The sequence below is a fragment of the Pyrus communis genome, chromosome 15 (assembly GCF_041283825.1).
Source record: "Pyrus communis isolate YQ-2024b chromosome 15, ASM4128382v1, whole genome shotgun sequence".
Taxonomy (NCBI): Eukaryota; Viridiplantae; Streptophyta; class Magnoliopsida; order Rosales; family Rosaceae; genus Pyrus; species Pyrus communis.
In genome coordinates this window covers 10,196,671-10,216,475 of record NC_142579.1, presented here as the reverse complement: position 1 = coordinate 10,216,475, position 19,805 = coordinate 10,196,671, and the positions used below count along the sequence as shown (strand labels likewise).

The 19,805-nt window shown below is 36.9% G+C and overlaps 2 protein-coding genes and 1 pseudogene across 2 annotated transcripts; 1 reads left to right on the top strand and 2 right to left on the bottom strand.

Moving 5' to 3' along the window:
* Nucleotides 1-1,141: 1,141 nt before the first annotated feature.
* Nucleotides 1,142-2,121, bottom strand: LOC148690511 (uncharacterized; annotated as a pseudogene).
* Nucleotides 2,122-10,418: 8,297 nt separating this feature from the next.
* On the bottom strand, nucleotides 10,419-14,991 carry LOC137725994 (uncharacterized). Its single transcript, XM_088685224.1, is given in 5 exon segments — nucleotides 10,419-10,728; nucleotides 11,765-11,813; nucleotides 11,996-12,093; nucleotides 14,335-14,526; nucleotides 14,897-14,991. Coding segments are annotated over 4 exon segments (540 nt in total). The 5' UTR covers nucleotides 14,509-14,526; nucleotides 14,897-14,991; the 3' UTR covers nucleotides 10,419-10,509.
* Nucleotides 14,992-17,029: 2,038 nt separating this feature from the next.
* On the top strand, nucleotides 17,030-19,310 carry LOC137732547 (uncharacterized). The gene is made up of 4 exons (XM_088686981.1): nucleotides 17,030-17,366; nucleotides 17,797-18,284; nucleotides 18,611-19,110; nucleotides 19,153-19,310. Exons 1-3 carry the CDS (start codon nucleotides 17,214-17,216, stop codon nucleotides 19,053-19,055), a joined length of 1,086 nt encoding a protein of 361 aa, XP_088543107.1. The 5' UTR covers nucleotides 17,030-17,213; the 3' UTR covers nucleotides 19,056-19,110; nucleotides 19,153-19,310.
* Nucleotides 19,311-19,805: the final 495 nt, after the last annotated feature.

Below are 19,805 nucleotides of genomic sequence, written 5' to 3'. Positions count from 1 at the left end.
TTCAACTTCAACCCTAACCGACATGCAATAGTCATCAAAAGTTTTAGATGTGAATTTTCCAGCATTATCCAATTGAATAAATTTAATCAGATAATCAGGGTGGTGAACCCTGAGCTTGATAACCTGAGCCAGCAGTTTGAAGAATGTTGTGTTCCTTTTGGACAACAAGTACATGTGTGGAAGCGTCAACCAAAACCATAAAGTATCTAAATGGTCCACAGGGAGGGTGAATCGGTCCACAAATGTCCCCCTGAATTCGGTATAGAAAAATGGGAGGATTCGAATGAATCTTGTCATAATAAGCTTTCCCATGGAACATGTTTGACATACGATTCCTTGGATCGAACCTAAACTTCGGGTTAGTGGATGCCTGTGTGATGATTTGAAGATACGACACATCGTTATTCGTCCAGGATGTCCCAAACAATCATGGTAAAGTGTAATTTCGTGCACGGTCCCAGCAGTAGGGCTGGCCACATAGTGGCTTTCTATGGGGCGCATAGCGGTATATAGACCACTCGGGATACGCTCCATCTTTTCTATAATACGCTTCTAGCCATATTCATAGGAAGTTATGCACAGAAATTCAACTATGTTTTCTACGTGGGTTTCAGCGTAGTAATTGTTATCTCTAATGTCCTTGAAACTCAACAATGTTCTTCTGGAACGCAGAGAATAGATTGCCTCAAAAAGGGTCAAGATTGTACCTTTGGACAACATTATACGTGTTTTACCGTATCCTTTTATCATGTTGGATGTGCCTGATAGGGTTGTCAGAGGTGCATTCTTAAGTATGAAGTTAGTGAAATAGATGCGTTCATGCAAAACTGTGTGCGTGGTTGCATTATCTGCCAGACAACTAACTTCTCTGCTAGTCATACCTAGAATGAAAAATTAATTTGAATTGGTCACATGCATAAAAGTTCTAAAAACAAATATCAATTCAAAATAATTTCATTTATTCAAGGATGGTAATTAATTAAAACTTAATATCCAAAAACAAATCACCAACAAATAATCCAAACATGAAGGAAAATTGTTAAAAAATCGACCAAAAACAAAGGAGGGGTTTGGCCACTAGGTGGAATTCGGCCCCATTGTCTTATTTCAACTAAAAAAAAAAAAATTTATGTCTAAGATTCTAATCTTCCATAGGGGTGGTATCCTCTTGAAAGTCAGAAACCTCCATCTTCGTAGTCTCCGGTTCGTCCCCTTGCACAAAGTTTGATTCAAACTTCTTATGACGAGAATGATATTCATCTACAACCTTCTTGGGAGCTTGACAAACACAGGACCAATGGTCTTTTGAACCACAACGATATCACATATCCGCATCTATGGTTTCAAGTGCTTTGCCTTTATTCTTGAAGTTCGGGGCCTTGGGATCGAGGTTTGAGCGCTTTTGGGCCTTGTTTCCTCCCTTGGATGGGCCTTGACTCTGTTGACCTTGGTGGGATGGCTTTTGGCAACCCGTACCATGCCTCTTTTGGCATTTTGGGCGTTGGTTTGTGCTATAATGTGCTTCAGGCACATAAGTTGCCCCAGTAGGTCGAGCTTGATGATTCTTCATCAACAACTGGTTTTACTTTTCAGCGAGAAGTAAAACAGAGATCAAATCCGAGAACTTAGTGAAACTTTGAGCTCTATATTGTTGTTGCAGGACAATATTAGAAGCAGAGAATGTCGAATAGGTTTTCTCCAGGAGATCATCTTCGGTCAAAGTTTCGTTACAAAACTTGAGAAGTGATCGGATTTGACAAACTTTATAATTATATTCATTATAGACTTAAAGTCTTGGAAGCGCAAATGATGCCAGTCATGTCTTGCTTTAGGCAAGAATATGTCATTGTGGTGATCAAAACGATCAACCAAAGTGACCCATAGTGCACGTGGATCCTCCTCAGCAAGATACTCAATTTGCAAGGTGTCATAGATATGTCTTCGGATGAAGATCATAGTAGTGGCTTTTTCAGCTTCGCCAACAGGGTTTTTCGTCTCTTCTTCAATAACGGGACACAAGTTCTTTGCAGTGAGATGGAGCTTCACATCTTGGACCCACTTGAGGTAGTTCCTTCCAAAGACCTCTAAAACGGTGAAGTCGAGTTTGTTCAAATTCGACATGTTCCTATCACAAAATAGATGGACAAGATGTGGTTAGTGTAATGGAGAAAAAAATCAATCCATTCGCATAGGAGTAGAACATACATGTTCTATTAGACATGTATTAGTTTAATTTTGCATGAAAAAAAACTTCAGGTTTTCATGGGTGATGTTTTTAAATGAAAACTTCAGGTTTTCAAACAATGCATGTTTATAAGAAACTTTAGGTTTCAAAATAATTTTGAACTTCAGGTTCATATATTCATGCAGGCAAACATAAATATATACACAAAAATATGCAACAAAAATAAGCAAAATAGAACTTTAGGTCTATAATTATAATTGAATTAACTATTTGGGCCTAAAATATAAAACCCATTGGGCCTAAAATAATTAGGCAAATAAAACTCGGGGCCCAAAGGAAAAACCTAAGCCCACGGGTGGCTTAAGAAAATGTGGTCCGTGTGGGGTTTCTCAGGTGCGGCTTCATGCCTACGGGGAGGAGAGGAATGAAACAGGCCGCAATAGGTGAGCCCCAAAAAAAAATCCACAAAGGCTAGGGAGATGGGCTACTGCAGGCAAGCCCAAAACAAAAGTAAAAAAAATTCATACGGGGCTGTTTCAGGCAAGCCCAAAAACAAAATTTTTTTTTTTTTACTTTGCAGGCCAATGAAATAGTTGAGCCCAGGGGAGGATGTGATCCAGTGCATCGCATCGTTTGGGGACACCATAGCCCTCAAGCTGGTGTTTCACGTGGGCTGAGCCAAAGGGTTTTGGGTCATTGCGGGTGAGCCCAAAGAATATAAAATGTTTTTATTTTTTATTTTTTCAGTTTAATGGTCCGATTGGGCTTGGAAAAACAAGCCCAAAAAGAAAAAAATTCTAGCCCGAGATTATACGTGGCCCAGATTGGGGTCGGGTTTTGGATCAAGAAACCTAGCAAAGCTAAGGAGTGTCGCCAGGGAAGAACACCAGTGCCGCCACTATGGGTGGCCAAATATTGGACCTATGTTAGGTGGTATTGACCATAATAATGAATTGAAGATTGGAAATCTCAACAATTCAACCAAAACCTTGAAAATTAGAATCGGAATTTCAAAAAATTCGATGGGAGTCGAAGGAATCTTCAACCAAGGGACATCGTGGATGATTTTCAGGTCATCGGGGGTAGCCGAGGTGGCTGGGCATGGCTGCAGGCCATGCAACACGGTGGCTGAAGGCTAGCGACACCTTCTGGGTGTCAGGTTCGAGGTTTTAGGCTAGGAGCAGAAGCTCCAACTAGGTTCTTGCCTCGGGGAAGAGGCCTATCTTCATGGATGGTGGAGGTCACGAGTTCGAAAAAACCCTAGGTTTCTTGATTTTGAATTTTTTTTTTTTTCCTTTTTTTCAATTCAATTCATATATGATTTAATTTGATGCATATGCAATTCATTAATTTGATGCATGTACATATATTTGATGCAATTCATGGCAAATATCAAATTCACATCATTCAACAATTATGAATATAATGCATACACAATTTATGTAGAATCTAAAATTCGAAAAACATAAAGTTGGGTCATGCATTGTGGTGAATGTTCATGTTATCAGGGCTGCAAAAATATCGAGATAAAAATCGTTGTTTTGAAAGAACCTAATTGCATGATGATAAGGATGAACTGATTTGATGTAGAAAAATTCTTCAACGACAAATTCCTAAGCGCAGTGGCAGGAGCGTGCTGATAACGTGTTGTAGCCTATTTTATCTGACAAAAAGAATAGGGCCGGCGGCAAGGGTAGAGAAATAGAGAGAGATGTGTTTGTAGAATTGTAGGGGAATGTGTGTGTTATCCCTTCTACATAGTGCCTTTATTTATAGTAGTAAAAGGAGATAAGATATTCATTCATCCCCAAGGAATGCAAGTTGTAACAAGAAAGAATAACTAGAACTAAATCTAATCTAGGATTTATACAATCATACTTAAACTAGGAAAGTTTACAACAAAAAGTGAGTTTTTAGAGTTTTTAAACTTAAACACACTCATTTCTTTTGTCTGTCTCCTCCCCTCTCACTCCAAATCTATCTTTCTCATTTTCTTCTTTCTCTCTTTTTTTTTTTTTTTTTTTACTTTTTTCGTCTCTCCTCTAATCCACTCTCTTCATTCTCTCATATTTTTTTCTCTCACTCCTCTTCCTCTCTATCTTGTCCTCTCTTCTTTCTCTTTCCTTCAATCACCTCTTACTTTCTTTCATCCTCTCTCCTCTTTCTCCCTCTCATGCGACCCTCTCTTTTTAGATCTCTTTGTCTAGTTTAAGTCATAAGATTTAAATTTTTTAAATTGCAAACCAATAAAGTTTTTTAGTTTTAAAGAAAATTATTTTCAAGAAATGTTCTTAAGAAATGTTTTGAGAAATAATAAAAAATTTCAAATAGAATGCCAAACAGGCCCTAACGTGCCTCCTAAGTTGATGACATTTTTCTGTGGCTTATTAGTACAGGTAAGTTACTTTGTAATGAACAATGTGCTAGAAGGTGCTTAACCTCTGATTCTTCATGCAATTTTTGTTCTTGGCCTGTTGAGTCTATTCTCCATATTCTCAGGGACTGTCAGAAGGCTAAAGGTATTTGGGAGCTTCTTCGTGTGTCGTCAAGTGAAAAACTTTTTGAACTGAGCATTCAAGCTTGGTTGCTTGCGAATATGAAGGTGCGTAATAAGGTGATCAATCAGAGTCCTTGCTTCATTTTATTCCTCTTTACTTGTTGGCATATTTGGAAATGGAGAAATCAACCAAATTTTTATACTAATTTTTTTTTATGCCAAGATATCCTAAAGCTATTGTAGTAAGGGTTGCTTCTGAATGGGTAAAGGCATCCTGGAAAGCTTCTGTGAAGCCAACTAGAATACAAATCTTTCTTGCTTAGGAGCCTCCTGCTATTCGATGATGCAAGCTTAATGTTGATGGTTTAAGAAGAATGAGTTCTAGGAAAATTGGGGCTGGTGGAGTTCTTAGATATCATTGTGGTGATTGGTTAAAGGGATTTTCTGCTAATTTGGGGCAAAGACAAGTTATGGAGGTGGAGATTTGGAGTTTGTATTTTTGGCCTTAAACTTGCTTTGGACAGAGGTGTATCTAGACTTATTATTGAGACGAATTCAGTAGGGTGCAGTTAATTTGATTAAGCAAAATATGACAGATGATTTTCATCGTCTTCATATAATATTGAGCAAATGCAGAAATATGATGGATTTGGAGCATCATCAATTGATTCATATTTTGAGGGAGAAAAATTATGTTGTTGATCAGTTAGATAGCTGGAGCTATTACATGGATTTGGGGGTTGGCATTTTTCATGATCCTCCTATATGGATTGGGATAATGCTGATGAATGACTGCTTAGGGATCTCCAAGGCTTGTTATGTCTACTCAGATGTTGTTTTTTAGTTTTGGTTGAGGTTTTTGGCCCCTTTATTATATATATATATATAATTAATTAATTAAAAAAAGAAAAAAAAGTCAGGTTCTTAGGTAGTTGGAACTCTTCGCAAAAAAGGAATATTGATTGAAATATAAGGAAAGAAGAAGCAAGGATGACACACAAAACCCTAACAAGTGTTTTAGATACCCAAGCAAATCAAATCAAATAAATCCTAATTAATCAACTTGTATGTGACACACCTCGACCCGGAATGTCTACTTGGATTTTGAATCGAGCTATGATGGCCATGGAATATTCTGTTAAGTTAACTGTTAACCCTTTTTCAAAATTTTCTCAGAAACCCTCAGAAGTTAATTTCGATGCCCCGAGTCCATTTTTGGCATCCATTTGATGAAATTTTAAAGTTTTAATGTAGTTGACCGCCTCGGCGGCTCGGTTGACCTTTTGGTTGACTGTTGACCTTTTAGGAAAATTGCCCGGGACCTTTCTTAGGGTATTTTGACGCCCTAGTTCCAAATCCGCCGTTCGTTTTGTCAAATTCAAACATTTAAATTGAGTTTTACTAATGGGTCTCTATTATGCTTAGGTACAATTAGCATCAGCGATCCGTATTTACTCGTTTGAATGGCTACGACTTCGCAAGTAGTTGTGAGTGGGTCTTTTCTTTTATGTAGTATATATATTTGTTTAGTTTCCACATACATATTTAATAATGAATTTTCTATGTGATGCCAAAAGTAAATTAATATCTATAAGAAAAGTCGAAACGTTAAGAATTATGAAATTATTATGAATTCTACAGGATGCACAGGTATGCGTACTATTATGGGATGCCTTAATTATATTTGTGGCCATGAATAGTGTTATGTTGACTAAAATTATCCATTTACCATTGCATGATCATACTTATGTTATCTGCTCATCGTGTGCTACATTGGTGTTTGTACTCGCCCGGGCCAGGGCCAGTCTTCACGTGTATGTTCACATCACACCGTATACTCACTTTGGATCCATAGTAGGTGCCAGTCTTGTCCTAGATTGCTATAGGCAATTAGGACTTGTATGTGATGCGCATAACACCAATCTTCATGTAATTGTAGTACTAGAGCGTAAATTATTTCTTTACACCCAATCATGTTCATGTCAGAATACCTCTATATGAACTCTTGTACCAGCATATGTTCATGAGTGATACATCGATTTTATGCTATATATTTTACCTTAATCTTAGTATTAATTTATTGGTTATTTTGTGAGAATTTTGATACTTTGAATTATATTTCCAATGTAGGACATTCGACTTCCTCTTGAGTAAAAATTGATCAAATGGATAAAATTGGGAGTAATTCCAATTGGAGAATGTTCGTGAGTCTTTCAAGATGATTTTATCAAAGTTTTAGATTTTTCTAGTAAGTCGTTTGATTGTGGCAATGAAACAAAGGCCCAGCCCAGTTTTCCCATATTGACGTTTTTGGACGTTTTGGGTATTTTGGAGGTCAAGATGGCATATTTTGAGGAAGATTCCTTATAAGGAATTATTGGAGATGACTTAAGCTTTCAAAAGAGATCTTTTGCAACCAAATCAGAGTTGATTTGGTCGGTCAAAATTCTGATTTTGTAAGAAGTTCGACTTTTAATTCAAATAGGAAACCTTTTATTTGTTGTTAAGGGTGGGCAAACGGGCCCTAAACCTGCGGGGAGGGCCGATTCCATGCAGTTTGGGATTGGTACGAGATGAGTCTAAAATTTGTACAGAAAAAACAGGGCAGACCGGAGCAGGTTCACAAAATTATCGGGGCAGGGCGGGTGCAAAAGCCTGAGGAAACAAGGCCCCTGTTGGACCTGTTTCTCCCAATTCTCACAAAATTATCAAAATATTTGTTGTGGTAGCCTAGGCTTTTCTGCATTTAATAGTTATTATGCATCTGCATGTAAATCTGACACATCCACCTCAAAAGGAACTCCCTTTCTCTGTCTCATCAGCTGCTTCCACAAACCTTTAAAGGAGCTCATTTTCTTTCTTTTTTGGCTCACTATTCCCTTCTTTTATTCTTGCTCCTGTTTCTTTCCTTTTTCTTTTCTGTTTTTCATTTTGCTTGCTTTTTCTTGCACTTTCTCTGTCACTTTTCCTCTTAATAAGTATGTTTTCACTCATCATTCATCCTCAATGGCTTTAGATTTTATCATCCTTTGCCCTCCATCCTGATCATCGATTTCCATCCAATTTCATCATTCCATTTCCTAACCTTCCCACTTGGCTCCTTCATTCCTCAGCACCACATCAATCTGGATCTGTGGAGCAGGGGATTAGCAAATGGGTTACAATCTGGAGGATTTGCTTAAGGCGTTGGCAAAGACATTGGGGAGGGGAACAAACAGGATGACGAAGACCAGACTTAGGCGTGAGTGAAGATTTGGACCTGTGAGGACATGTAGGAACCGACCCGTTTCAACGGACCGGGTTAGGTCCAAATCCCATTTTGAAAAATCCAAAACCCGCTCCGTTTTATTTACAAACAGGTCATGTTCGGTTCCTTCAATTTTAGGCCCGGCTCGGCCCATGCCCACCCCTATTTGCTGTTTTATTATTTTATTATGTTTCCTTGTTTTATTCAAAGACCTTTTCTAGGTAGGGTTTTATTTTCTATTAGTATAAATAAGGCTATTTAGCCATTAGGGAAAGGGGGGAGGAACGCAGAAATTTGGAGAACTTTGCTAGGCTTTGACGTTTTGTATTTCAAGGTGTTTTCTATTCTTGTTTTTAATAATATTTTGTTTTATGATTGTTCATAACTAATTTTCCATTGCTAGGGTGAGGCCACGAGCCTTAGCAAGAATATCTAGTGTTTTTTTTTTAATTATCAATTTACTTATGATATTATACATGCAGATTTTGAATTATTAATCACCGACTTAAACTATCTTCTTGTCTTAATGCTTGATCACCATTAGGATATATATTTAGAACGTAATTTGATGCAATTTTGGTTGGAGGTTGGTCCCTAAAATTGATGAATGTTTCTTGTGGTTAATATGTGCAAGTTCACTTAGGATGAATACCACGTCTTAAGGGTTGCATGATTTTTCAAACGGAAAATTTTTGAAATGTCATATGAACTTGTACGTATTTTTCAATTTGTCATATAAACTAAAATTTTAAGCAGTTTGTCATACCAACTTTTTGAAATCTTTAATTTATCATCTCCCCTTAACTCCGTTAAGTCTTCCATCCAATATACATGACTATGTTTAGAGTAATTTCGGTCATTTTAATAACTTACTTTCCTTTTATTAAGTTGTATTTGACAAAAAAACTGTAGGGTTTCGTAGGCAATGTAACAATATTTTTTATATGATAGGACTGTAATGATCATGCAATGCACTATCTTCTGGTTATTCTAAATATGTAATGATGCACAAGCGGGAGTTTGCATTTTAGCATGTCACGAAGACTATATTTCATACGGGCTCTATAAATGAGAAACAGGTTGACATTTTGTGTCATAAATGAAATTGTAAATGCATATGCGCTAAGGAAAAGTAAAAAATTTAAGTGTTTGTACTAAAGAAATATAAAAACTTGTGAAAGATGTTAAAATGACCTATATAACCCTTAACACAAGTCATGTGCGAGGAACATGACTTATATTTGATGGAAAACTTAACGAAGTTAGGGTGAGATGACAAATTAATGATTTTGTAAAGTTGGCATGACAAATTGCTTAAAATTTTAGTTTATATGACAAATTGAAAAATATGAACAAGATTATATGACATCTCAAAATTTTTTCCCTTTTTCAAAAGGTTTCACAAAACTTAATGAGTCTTTTATGTTTAGATTTGATTTGAATACCACAGACGTGTTGCATGTTTAATATACACTCTATATTGGGAGTCCAAGTAGGCATACTTTAGGAAAAACTAACCTTCAAAATATGCACATGTAAGTCATAAGTAAATGGAAGAACTACGTAGGATTGTTAAGGTAACGGCGGAACCCTAGTACTCTTACAATTTAATTTCCAAAAGTCCTTTTCTTTTAGTTTAGTTTATCTTGCCGATTAGTTAATTATTTTTCTTAAATTCGTTTTTAATATTATAGGTCATAAATCAACCTTTTCTAAACCTTGTTTTTAAGTAATTAATTAAGATTTGATTTGACATAAATTATTCATCCAATCCCTGTGGAGAAGGACTTTGCTAGAACTTACTATACTACAATTACCTTGTTCTCTTGCAAATATTTTTAAGTGTTTTTATCCCTACTTTTGCAGGTGGTAAAAATCCTATCAATGAGCACTCGATATGATATTCGTTTATGCGAGATATTGTGGTTGCCGGATGTTATGGTTTATTTATGAAATATTGTGAAGTATTGCACTTTCAAGATATTATTGTTTATGGTAAATATTTTCATACTATACGTAGTATGCTATGTTTGGAAACTATACTTATTTTACGGCAAGGGGTTATTACGTTTTCAAAAAGGTTTTACAAAGTTTTATTTTTTGGCCCACTTACCCTTCACTAGTACAAAAAATACTTTGCGTGACGCAGGTCCTTCATCGCACAAAGTCAAAAAAACGTCGCGCAAAACTTAGCCCAACGAACCTTCGTCGCGTGCTAACCGTCGCGCCAAGGTAGTGATAGAAGGGTTTGCGCGACGAAGAAGAAACATTCGTCGCACAAAGCGGCTTTGAACGACATAGGGACATGCATCACGCAAAGTGGCTTTGCGCGATGCAGGGACATGCATCGCTCAAAGTGGCTTTGCGCGACGTAGGCTGCATTGCGTGCCGCGCAAACCCCTATTTTGGTTTTGGTCAAAAATAATTTTTTTTTTAATTTTTAATAATATTGTAATTAAATTCTAAACAATAATTAATTAACCAAAGAAAAGTATTTAATTATAAAATATATGAAAATGTACATACAAGATGTCCGAACAAAAAAAGAAAAAACTACAAGTAGTCTTCTAAGTGAAGTGGCTACTGGGTATCGGCAGGGTGAAATGGCTCGAAGGTCGAAGGTGTAGCAAGATCAGGTACTAGTAGTGAGATTTGGAGGCTGGACATCTGTATGGCTCGTACAAGGTCTCTCACGTGCCCGACATAGGCCTTCATCTCTTCGCCCTAGGCCCTCATCTACTCGCCTTGGACCGCAAGATGACCCCTTAGGTTTGTCACTTCCTCCTTCAATGCATCGACCTCTGCTATGTTCGATCTGGAAGAAGAGACACCCGTCTCATGAACTCACGCTTTCCCCCTGCACCGAACAACCTTGCCATGATGATGACCATTTCAAAACAAGAGGAACTACCTATCCATTTTCATAGCCAACAAAAAAAAAGTGCATCAAGTGAAACAAAAAAGAATAGGTAATCCGACACTGAGCATCTGTGATAAATTGTAAAGATTATCTGAATCAATATTTATAACAACTAAAACATGTTTCAGGATGCCCAGTAAACACTCCAGTAAGCAAACATTGTAATCAATCAAAGGTACCAAAACTTCATTAGACTAATTGATATCAAAGTACCGTAGAAAAACAGTTTACTTCGTACAAGCCATTCAACCAGACACATGACCATAGAGACTAACTAGTAAACAGGTAGGAAGGTAAGAGAAGCAACTCCAAATATATAGAACTCCAAATATTGGTAAAAACCAAACTAGTTTCGGTCTAACTTAAACCTATAACTGGACCAACTGCAAAATTAGAGCTATTTCCTGCACATAATAAATGAAAAGAACTGAAAATTTTCTTTCTAGATTCTTGAAACAATAGTTAGCAACTGTACATTCAAAATCATATTATATAGTTCTCCAATGTTAAACAGCTGACATTATATATCTTCTAATTAACATTTAGCTTTATCCATCACACCACCCACAGTCAAAGCACATTTTAGTAAAAGAGAGATGTAGACTTGTTTTTTGGGATCAACAGATATATGTAGACTACATGTGAAACAAGGATCAACCCATAACATTTACTTCATATGGAAAGCAACAAAATTAAAACTGAACATTAGATATTGCCGAAGCTTACAGAAGCAGCCTGTTCTGATTTCAATCGCTTTTCAACAAAGTTAGCAAGTTTCTTTGCATAAATTTCTCCGGTATCACTGTTGAAACAATTAGGAATATCATTTGGTAACTACTGACTACCATCAAAAGACAAAATTACGTGGAATTTAAAATGCATTATGACAAAAGTAGAAAAAAAAATCAAAGGAACAGGTCTTATAATGAGGCAAAGCCAAATTGTATAATAGACTGAAATGAAACTATGGCGGGAGCAACACCATTGTATGTTAGCAAATAGAAACATGAATAGCAGCATACTTAAGTGTAAAAAAATGAGAAAAGAATTGAGGATCAGATAAGTTTGAGCGGTTACTATGCTTTGCATATTTTAACATGAATAAACCAGTATTGTTAATCAAGATAATCAACAGTAAAGGAAAACCTCAAAGGATTGTCTCCTCCAATTCTACCTCTAACATTATCCTTACTCTCTCCATGCCTAGTAAGTAATATTGGGCGGGGAGTGAGGTGCGTATTCACCTACAACAGTGTACCAGAAAAATATGAATACATGACCAAAGTATGAAGAGACAAAACGACCAAAAAAAAGAGCCAAAGGAGCGCAAAAGAGGTGGCGGGGGTGGGTAGGGCGTTTGGGGCTTGGGGATAATCAACTTATCTCAGTTTTTTATGTTGAGATTTTGGTGTGGTAACTACAAGTGCAATTTAAAAGGGGAACCTTTTACTAAGATGGTTAACTGTAATTTCATCAAGTGCAGATATAGATATATTCACCAGACAAGACATGTAATTAAAGCTAGACGAAAACAACTAGCAATGAAGACAAATGCATGAATTCAAACCATTTAGAAACAAACTACAACTCAAGGTTCTGTGAGAAAACTAGCTTACTTATTTAACTCGAACTATAACCATTTCATACTCCCACTAACTCAGCATATCAAAGCTCGAAATTAATTCCATAAATAATGAACCAATGTCAATGTCTTGACCTTTTCCCTGACCAATCTGTACTTGATATGCATGTGTTTGGTTCCTGAAGACCTATTGTTGTTCTTAGAATAGAAAATTGTAACAGTATTGTCACAAAGAATCTGTAATGGCCTTTTAATGATATCTAGAACCCTCATTCCTTCTATAAATTTTCCTATCCATACACTGCAGATATCATTGTACTATGCTCACGATTTTACGACTATTAACACAATCTTCTTGAAGCAATGATAACCCACACATAATCAACCTAACATAATCCAGGATAGAAATTATAAATACAAACCAAATTCCTATGTATCCATCATGATAGCTATTTCAATTAGCTTTTGGATCTCAAGAAAATGAAAACCATATATTACTCTACTTGTGAGAAATATCAGTGTCTCAGGCCAAATGATGATGTTGTAACAACTCTAAGCAGTTTTCAATACTTTGACATCTGCAAGTTTTGTTAATAGTAAGCACATTAGGTGAAAATGAAAATGAAAACAAGGAAAATGAAAACTTTCCTTGTTGCAAATCACTTTACGCAACATGTCACCCGTTTGCAACTTTTTTTCATGCTATGACCAAGACTGGACTTCAAGTTAGCGAGTCTTAAACCAGTCCGAAATTGCACCAAACCTTTAGGAACACCCTATCAGGAAAACTAAAAATTTGAACAAGATTTAGAATCAGTTCTGCTTCAGACTACACGATTATATCACATATTGTCCGGTGGTAGTACATTTAGGGGGCTTTTGTTTCACCTTCTTAAATGGGACTGGATTAGCTAGGATTATTGTCCCATGTTTGGTATGCTTAGGGACTAACTTAAATGAGACTAGCCCGGACTCATGTGGACTTCGGGCCTCGTTAGATCGTCCAAATTAGTCCGGCGTTGAACCATGGGATTGCTAAGAACGCCTTCCTCACAACTCTGTCTTCTTCGCCATTTCTCATCTCTCTGTCTCTCCCTCTCCCTCTTTCTCTGCTGTTGCGTGCTCTCTCCACTGCTCTCGTTCTCTCACTAATGCTTGCGTCCTTTCCCTCTCTCCTCACCCCAAACCCAGATCACATCATCTCCTTCTCTCTCCTCGTCCTGCTCGATGTTGAGCTGATCTGTACGACCCAACCTCGATGTCGAGCTGATTTGCACGACCCAACCCAGATCACGTCCTCTACCACTCTCTCCTCGTCCTGCTCGAATCAGAGTGTCGTTGTTGGGTATACAAGGAATGCAGTTGCAATTTCGATTTCAATTGAAATTGAATTTTTTATTATTTATGTTTTGGGAGCTTTATCAATTCAAATGGAGGAGAAAGATGTGGTTGCAATTAGTGGAATTTGGACGGAGAGCTTTATCAATTGAAATGGAGGAAAAGCTATGATTGGAATCTATGGAGTTTGGACGGAAAAAAGGAGAGGGAAGAGAGGTTTCAAGAGTGTTGTGTAACAGGAAAAAGAAATAGAAAAAGAAAAACAAGAATTTATTTTATTATTTGTATTATCCTATTTCTTAGTTCAACACTGCACCAAACGATTCACTAAGTTAGTCCTGCTTAGTCTAGTCTAAGCCAGTCTAGCTTAGTTCTTGAAGCTAGTCCAATCTGAGATAATTCGGTGTAACAAACGCCCCCTTAAGAAAGTCATCTAAGCAAATAACAGCCTGTAGCTCAACGTTTCATATATTTGATCAGTGACCTCTATGCAAGCTCATTGATAGCATTTAAAAATGATCCAGTCAAGAAAAGTATACAAATTAGCTAACGATTTTGTAGATACCTGAGCAGCGTTGTAAAATTCAGGTAAAGGATTCCCATTATTATATGTTGCTTTGACAAGTTCATCAAAAGTGTAGCCATATAGTACGTCACTCTTCTCTAGCTGTTTGTTCAGACCTTCCACATAGTTTCGATGATGGCCTCCCCAGTGAACTTCCAAAGTTCTCTGACTCATATACGGCTCCAAAGCATCCTGAAAACAAAAACATTACATTTCAGTCAAGGAAGATCATATGCATATTGCCAGCATAATATAATTACAGTAATGTATCATCACATGACAAGAATAAGCAGCTCGAAACAGAATAGTAATCTCTACACGATAAGATTTACAACACGAGATGGATAACTACCACAACTGAGGGCTTTCATAGAATAAAATGCTACACCACACGAACTTCAGAAAACAAACAATCAAATTACTAAAGTATCTTGCAAATCCAATCAGGTTATAAGAAACCACAAAACTTCTCTTGGTGCACCTAATGTGACACTAGAAGCTGACTTGACCAACCCGATTTCATGTCCTTAAAATTGGTTTAAGGAGAGACTAGTTTACTTACAAGTTTATAAGGAGGTTTCTTCAATCCATAGTAAGCACAAACTAACCCCAACTTTTGGCCTTGAACGGCTACAATGATTCCAGTATCTTATATTTAACGACAACTATTAACATACATAGAGATAAATTCTTACAAAATCAAACATAAAGAGAGGTACACACATACATACATACATATATATATATATATATATATATATGATTGTTTTTTACCATTTTTATTTTCTGGGTTTGTGAGAAAATCAAACAAAAAGCCTTAAAAGTATGGTGTTTTTTGTGTATGGGGTCAGGTCTACAAGGTCTCCATCGGAGCTGCATGTGGACTTTCATGGCCATCCGACCGTCTCGTGATCCAAGTCCTTGATGATTCAACCGACCCTACAATCAGGGTAAGAATCTCATCCTTTTAATGGGTCCTTTCCTTTTAGTCCATTAGCAGAGCTCCAAGGATCTCAATATGTGCGATTTCAGACCCAATTTCTGGCATGGTATTGTTCTAATGCGCAATGTCCGAGTGGCTTTTCAACAAAATTGGCAAATAAATTAATAAAAATTCATCTGAAATTGTTGCGGCAAATGGTGGAGCTGCAATGCCAGAGGTGGGCAAGCAAGGTCATAAATTAATAAAAATTCATCTGAATTTAGGGTCGATTAACATTTTTTTTGGCGAATTATGGGTCCCACGTGAGAGGCGTATTAAAATATCCCACGTCGATCATATCTCTGAGAAATTAAGAGTTTAAATATCCTAACCTTACTCCAACTAATACCGAGATCTTTTGTAATAAAATCTCACACCTAACGAATTGTGCAAGTAGTAATTATCAAGTTGGGGACAATATCAGTGTTGTTGAAAGAGACCTTCAAGCCTTCCCTCTAATAATTCTACACTATCTACTTGTAAGCCCATGTTCTTTGATTCTCTTCTCTTGATACAAAATAAATTAATTTTTTTTCTTGTTTTAAGATTATTGAGTTAGAAGTTTTTTTAAGCATAATTTTATCGAAGTTTTACATGTGAAAACAAATAAAGTTCTTATATGAAGTTAAGGCATATTGTTTAGTGTCACTTTGGATCTCAAAAATCTCAGGACCGGCCTGTCCACAGCTGGCCGCTACCTAGGTTCTTCGGTGTTCCTCGAAATCTCGGTTGGGCCATAGCCCATACGAGCCACAGCCCTGGATCCGTCCTACTCTCTTGTCGCCCCCCAACACATTTTCTGCTGCTTTTCTTATATTCATTCTTGCTTCGTTTGTGTAGAACCTCATATCAACAGCTAAAGATGTCAAAAATGATGTTTTAAGATACGGAAAATTAAATTTTATATGTAATGAGCCAATATCCCTTTTGTTGTTTTGTACTTAGTTCTTAAAATACAAACTGCATGATATAAGTAGAGGCTCAAAATTCATATAATCATTTTTCACTAAATCTGTGATATTATCCAAATGATAGAGACGACTATAAAAAATAAAATACAACAAAGTGGAGATATATCAAAATAATATTGTTTAATTCATTTTACATACTATTTAAGTTATTTAAATACATACAATTATTTCCATGGACATTAGGACGAAACTTAACGGAAAATGATTCTTGCCGGATTTTTTTTTTGGGGATCTGGGGGATCATGTGATCATGAACATTCATTGTTTGAAATTTAAAATTTAAAATTAAGTATAAATAGTACATAACGATAACTGATCGTATTATATACGATGAACGATTATTATCACGGGATTCCCCAATATCTAGGAAAAAGATCGGGCGATGATCCTTTTCCAACGACCTTTTGAAGCAGTTTAATTAGTAAAAAAACCTGTTTTTTCGACACCTGTATAGAATATATATTTGGATAATTTGTTCCTCTCTAAAGCAGCTGTACGTAAAAACCTTCTCTCATGCTCAATTACTTTTGACTAGAATTCATCTTAACCCTGGAAGACCACATATATATAACAATAAAAGTAAGAATGAATTATCTGTCATCTCCTAAAAATTTCTTCTCTACAACCAATTTATGCAACTGGTGTCTCACGATAAGTCGTTGTGTTGACTAGCACGTGAGGAATCAGAAATGAGATGCGAGACACTGGATACATATATTACTGTTGTAGGGAAATAATTTCTGTTCCAATTTATTAACTGAATGAGCGAATTATCAACGAAAGGCCTTATAAAACGCTGCTAGCTTTATAATTGGCAAAACACGCATTCTTGTGGATATAGCCAATCTTTTAATCTCTCTTTTGTTACCTTTGTTGTTGTTCTTCTTCTTCTTCTTTCGATCTGTGCAAGGTGCGTAAATTTACCCATGCGCCCTATTACCCCCTCCATTCGGAACCTCTATAGATCTGCCTATAGATCCATTGTCAAGAAATGGCGACACGAGAAAAAAAAATCATCTTCACCTCCAGAAGAGGAAGCCAAAGTCGACCAATTTCGAGACAACGATGTGATTTTCGAGGTAAATATATATTGTCAGATTACCAATTTCATGATCCTTCAATATATACACACACACACACACGTAGTCCAAATTAGCAATCTTAAAACTAACATGAGAGCAATATTTGTCTCGCATACAAACTGATCAAAATTTCTAAAGAATAACCATGGTAGAAATGCCTTAAAACGATTTTTTTTTTTTTTTGAATATTTAACAATGATATTTATTTGCTTATTCATGCGTTAATCTATTTTTGATGCATGCATACAGATTAACGATAACCTTTCTAATCAATATGCTTAATTATTCATATTATTCTTCATAATTAACGATATACATAACCTAGCTAGTTTTCATGTGTTTATCTAATTGCATGCATGCATAGAGATTAACTGATTTTATACGTAGTACTGATTGTACATGTATAAATGTGTATATATACATACAGGAAGTGGATGAGGATACAAGACAGGTAGAAAAGAAAACCATGCATGGATTTCATAGCTTTAGATGCATCAGCCTGCAAAGAATGCGACGCCATGGTCCATCAAGCCCTAGAGGTCTCAAAAGCGTGGACAGCATCTTTAACGTGTCTTCTCCTCGTTTCTCAAAGAGCTCAAGCCGAAAGAGTCGCACCCCTTCACCCTCCCTCAAGAAAACTAAGAGCCGGAAAAGCTGGCCCGATTCTGTGGCGCCCTCTCCGGCGACCCCTACCACGCCGGGGTGTACTAGTAAAAGCGCTGACTGCACGCCCGCCCATCCCTTTCTCTCAAAAAGTGAAAGCCGGAAGAGCCCCACCCCCATCATGTTTTCTAACTCATCTGGGATGTTGAAAGCCCCCGCCATCGAGAAGCAGCTTGACTGCACCTTAGAGGAGTTGTGCTTTGGATGCCAGAAGAAGATGAAGGTCACAAGGGCTATCGTCAAAGACACCGGGTTGGTTACCGTCTTTCCTTGATTTACTATAAAATTATTCTTGTCACATTGCTGACCGCATCTCTTTTTCATATACTTTACGTATATATATGACTTAATGATTCAAAATGAGTTTCATCTCTGTGAAACATATTATGATTAGTACGAACCGTATTGTTGATTGCATCTCTTATGAAGGTGAAACCCTAAGAAAAAATTGGATCAACAATGTGATTAGTAAATGTGGTACAGAAGTTACCCCGAAAACCAAAAATCATTTGCTCAAAATATATGCGTATAATGGTATGTTTTCATATTAGTTTGTTGTAACTTCTTCTTCATAGCAGGCAATTGGCTCAAGAAGATGAATTGGTAACAATACAAGTGGAGCCAGGATGGAAGAAAGGAACAAAGATTACATTTCAAGGATTAGGAAATGAGAGACTAGGTGCATACCCAGCAGATATAATCTTTTTGATTTCTGAAAAACGACACCCTTTGTTCAGAAGAGAAGGAGATGACTTGGAATTGGCACTAGAGATTCCATTGGTGGAGGCTCTCACTGGCTGCATCATCTCCATCCCTCTTCTGGGTGGAGACCAGATGAAGTTGACGATCGACGACATCATATATCCTGGCTATGAAAAGATCATATCTGGCCAAGGCATGGCAGACTCTAAAGATGAAGGAAAGAGAGGAAACTTGAAGGTCACGTTTCTGGTTGAATTTCCGACCGCCCTCACCGATGAGCAACGGTTGGCTGTTCTAACCATTTTAGAGGATTCTGATTGATAATCAGTAATTGTGTCCTTTTCCCCCCTTCATTGCTTTCTGTAAACAGTGTGTAGTACAATCTCATGGTACAGATAGAATCCAAAGCTTCATGTAGTACAATCTCATGGTACAGATAGAATCCAAAGCTTCATTTGTATAATATAGGTAGAAGCCTTTGTGAGATAATCATCACCCAAAACAGATTAGATCGATTGGGTCATGCATTTTCCATGGCTTAACCTGGTGTTTATATATTGAAGAATTTAGCGCAGAGCTGGGCGTAACCAAGTTATTTAGAGCATTATGTGTTGATTTATGTATTGCAGTGTAGTGTTTGTCTATTATGCAGAGAGAAAAGAAAGGAGGAAGATGATGATTTCATACAGATTCAGAGAACACAAGTCGTGCTCTTTATCCTATATTCCTTTTTACAATGCAACAGTGCATATAGCCGTTAGAATCTACAAGAAAGAGAGCCGAGCTCATCTCAACCACACTGCCTATAAGATAATGCCACTTGCTCACACTGACCCTAAGGACTCTAACTAACTAATCTTAGCCATCCATTATTAAAAATTTAATAAACAGTCCAGCAAGAAATAAAACATACTCTAATTAGTCAGTTTAGATCCTTAATTCCAACACTCCCTTCTAAGGTCTTAATTGATTGAACTCCAAGCTTGCTTCTCAAGTAATTGAACCTGTCCTTGGTGAAAATGCCAGTCAATTGCTCTTCACTTTTGCAGTACAGCAGATCAATGATACCCT